Source organism: Cupressus sempervirens, chromosome 7 (assembly GCF_028749045.1).
Source record: "Cupressus sempervirens isolate cs-2001-9-10 chromosome 7, ASM2874904v1, whole genome shotgun sequence".
NCBI lineage: Eukaryota > Viridiplantae > Streptophyta > Pinopsida > Cupressales > Cupressaceae > Cupressus > Cupressus sempervirens.
In genome coordinates this window covers 831,143,582-831,147,675 of record NC_143124.1, presented here as the reverse complement: position 1 = coordinate 831,147,675, position 4,094 = coordinate 831,143,582, and the positions used below count along the sequence as shown (strand labels likewise).

The 4,094-nt window shown below is 34.0% G+C and overlaps 1 protein-coding gene across 1 annotated transcript; it reads left to right on the top strand.

The window, feature by feature from the left end:
* Positions 1-1,546: 1,546 nt before the first annotated feature.
* LOC149549958 (B3 domain-containing protein Os01g0723500-like) lies at positions 1,547-3,631 on the top strand. Its single transcript, XM_089794993.1, has 4 exons — positions 1,547-1,852; positions 1,950-2,358; positions 2,475-2,725; positions 3,025-3,631. The coding sequence occupies exons 1-4, from the start codon at positions 1,724-1,726 to the stop codon at positions 3,523-3,525; spliced, it is 1,290 nt and encodes a 429-aa protein (XP_089651119.1). The 5' UTR covers positions 1,547-1,723; the 3' UTR covers positions 3,526-3,631.
* Positions 3,632-4,094: the final 463 nt, after the last annotated feature.

The following is a 4,094-nucleotide window of genomic DNA, read 5'->3' as shown; positions in this document are numbered from 1 at the left end:
TCATTACCAAGAAGATTTAAAACATGTCATGTACATCTTGGTTCATGAAATGAGCTCCATAGGTCCAAAGCTCTTCCTTAAAATTGATAGTCAACTATGAGAGGTCTTTCTCCATCGACAACATGTATGTACTTTGGTGGCGTATCAATTATATTTTTTGGTGACCTAGCACAACTACCCCTTGTTATGGATAGTGGATTTGCATGTCACATTCAAATGTCAAGTTGTCGTGGGACCAATTTATAATAGTTTTTATATCACATACAATTTTCTAACAAGAAGATGATAATAACATGAAAGTTGAATTTTGTCAATTACTACATAACTTACAAGATGCAAAACCAACACAACATGATTGGGAGCATCTAATGACCTCTAAAGATTTACACCTCAATGTAATGAAAACATAGAACTTGATAGATCTATGCATGTATTTTGTACTAAAAAGGGAGTAAAGTTGCACAATAAAAAGTTGCTAAAATAATTGAATCACTAGGTTCCAATAAGTACATCAATAAATTGTGTAAGCAAAGATAATAGTCAGATGCATGATAAACAACTAGAAAAATATGCACTCCTCTACAAAGGAAAATGTATTATGCTTACAATGAACATTTGGATAGAAGCAAGACATGTTAATGGAGCTCTTGGTGAGATTATTGATATCATTTACATAACAAATTATATGTTATATTTATAGTGAAATCAGTAGACGAGCTATGTATCTACCCACTTTCACTTTGACAAATATGCCAAAATGAAAAGTAATCCTCCTATAGTTATACAAAAAAAGAGGAAGCTCACATAAATCTTGTTGTAGTTCAAACAAAACATAATTATTTCGACTATATAAAGTAGTAAATATGAAAGTATTTTATCAAATATATTATAGAACTACAAAACTTAATTATAACTATAAATATAGTATAACTATTCATGATCATCATCAAAAGTATACAAACCTATCGACTTAACCCTTGCACCTTAAAGAAAAATACAAGCACTAATTAAATAAATAAATCGTAAACCAAAACTTCTAAATTGCCATTTCGCCCCATGTCCCCATGCCCTCATTCCCCCATGTTGAGCATTCTTTGCCAGATCAATATATGCATCGCTATTGTTGTATCGGTGCTTTCAACTATCCCCATTCACAATAGGGACAGGTTAATCTCCACACAAACTGCACTAAAGACAAAACAAAGTCAAACTTTTTTTCTTTTTCTTTTTAAGATTCACGAAAATGTAGTGTTTTTTTTCCAATTTTTAGGTTTTTTTTTTCTACAAATAATGCAAATCGTGAAGATCAAATTCTGAAATTTTCAGAAAAAATCCATGATATTTTCGATTTTTGAAAAATTGATCAAGTGTACAGTTTGTAAAAGAAGATAGCCGCATCCTTCACAATACATGATAATAGCCGCATCCTTCACAATACATAAACAAATCTATACCGCTATCTATGGACCCGCATTTTCCTTAAAAAAATCTTATTGATCTATAAATAAAAAATACCTACAAGAAAATTTAACCACCAACACCCATTCTACATTGGCAATTACCTATAATTAGAAACAGCATTGCGAATCTTGCGGCATGGTTTTTCTCTTTATTTATTTTCACCGTTATCCATCATAATTGAATGCTTCTTCAATTTTGTCAAATTACTTCTCCATTTTCACAGTAAATCGTTTCACATTGTATAAGACTCTGTGTTGAATTCATGATGAAGGAAAAAAATCAGGACTACAGGGATTGCTCGACACCCAAACACGGAATCAAAGAGGGAAAAGACTTCTATGGGTGTTCATATTTCTTTAAAGTTTTGCTGGGAGACTTTTCCCAAAAACTGGTAAGACTAATATAAAATGCATGCAGCTTCCATTATTTTGTTTCACCTGTTCTTCAAAGCTCATTTCTTATCATCCTCCTGGTTTCCTCTGCTGCAGCATATTCCTCCTGAATTTGTTCCAAATATCATACATGAGGCTGATGCCGATATGGTTTTGCATGATCCAAATGGGCATCAGTGGATTGTAAAACTGTGTAGTACAAGTACAGGAATGGAGTTTCAACAGGGATGGAGGGATTTTGTGCATAATCAGAGATTAGAAACGGGAGATTTTTTGATGTTCAAGTATATCTCTAGGTCCAATTTCAGAGTTTGGATATTTGGGAGAAATGGGTGTGAAAAAAACATTGCTTTTGGTGAATCTGAAGAGACCCTTTACGATTTACAGAATCTATGCCCTGTTAATCCTACTATGAGAAGTTTCGATCAACCCATGACTGATTTGGTTTCTAAGGAGGAAGAAAACAATCAGGGGAAAAGACCCAAATCATCATCTTCATCCCGCGGTAAGTATTTTTCTTTCTGAATGATAGAAATCTGTGACTCTTTTTTATTCCAGGCAAACAAAAAAAAATCAGTTTTAGTTACAATGTAAATCTGACTAGTTTTTTATTCAATCTAGGTCGCCCTTCCAAGAATTCAGGGCATTGCCAGAAATCCCTTATTGGAAAGAAGCGCAATTTTGATAAATTTTCTGAAGAAATTAAGAGTGGAGGGAGAGATTATAACGGAACTCATTACATTTCTGGCAGACGCAATGTTACTGAAGCAGAAAGAAACAAGACCCTCGAGGCTGCTTGTTCTTTCACATCGGATAAACCCTTTTGTTTAATACTTTTGAAGCCATCTCATGTATACCATGGATTCTGGCTCGTAAGATATTTCTCCCCTTGTTCATCTATTGATGATATTTGTATCATCTGTGATGAAGTTAATTATTATTATTATATATTAAGATCGAGAAGAATCGAGTATTGAGGACATTGTTATCATCTATCGTAATATTCTTCTGTAACTTTTCCTCTGTTGCAATCTTTAGGTTTTTCTACATCAGGAGGGTTTAAGAGAGGTTTAACAGAGTGATTGTAATTTATTGTGGAATGGCTTGAATTTTTAAGCAATAGGGTTTAACGTTTCACTCTAATATGGTTTGTGGTGGTTTGGGTTTGCAGGGAATGCCCAAAAAATATACTGATCCTCTCCAATTACCAAAAGAGAAAACAGAGATGACTCTTGTGGATGATGAGGGTAAAGAATGGCCAGTGCTGTTCTTATGGAATGGTTATAAAAATGGGCTGAGCAAAGGGTGGAGACGGTTTTCAGTAGCTAATAATCTGCAGGAGGGAGATGTTTGCATCTTTGAACGTGTAGACAATGGTATAGACAAAATTAGGGTTAAAGTCCATATTTTTAGGGTTATCAACAAGACAGCTCCCTACAAGAGGATGGCAGCTCATAAAATGAGCGACAGCATCGCATTACCTACAAACTGCCGTAAGAAAATGAAAGTATCTATGGAATTTCATGTCGATTTGCCATCAAAAGCATTGACACCCAGGGGAAAAGATGCTAAACAGGAAATCGAACGAGTGAAGGAAATGAACAATGGCATTTCAGAGAGGAAAATGGGGTCCAGGCGTAGCCCAAGACTTGCCAAAAAAGTGATATTGTAAGATATACCAGTTTAATATGTGATATTGATCTTGGATTATAAGATCATGACATTGGATGATGTATCTATTCAAATGAATGGATAGTCTTTATCTAGCTCTTGATTCATCTTGCTGTCTTTATGCGGTTCCATTTCATGTTCATATTCCTATTTGTGATAAGATCTGCTGAGTTCTGGACATACCTTACTAATTCAGTCGTAAAATAGTGAAGTAATGGAGTGGTATGTCTCTTATACAATTAAGTTATTGGGTTTTTCCTCTTTCAACATTTTTTTATTGTTTGGTGAATATCTTGTGGGTGATATTATTTAAATGAGCTGTACGACATATTGATTGGTTTGGAATTTAAGTTTAGATACTATGTCAGTAATGGGATGGTGTGATGGTTAAGTTTTGTTTTGTTCAAACTCTTTTAGGATGGAATTGTTGAATGTTTAAATAAGAATGAGATAATATATTTGTGATCTTATCAGTCCATAATTTTGGGTGAGATCTTTACATCTTAAGTCTAGTGCACCATGCCATTAGTTAGATACTCATTCTAGACTTGTAGAACCAACACTTATCAG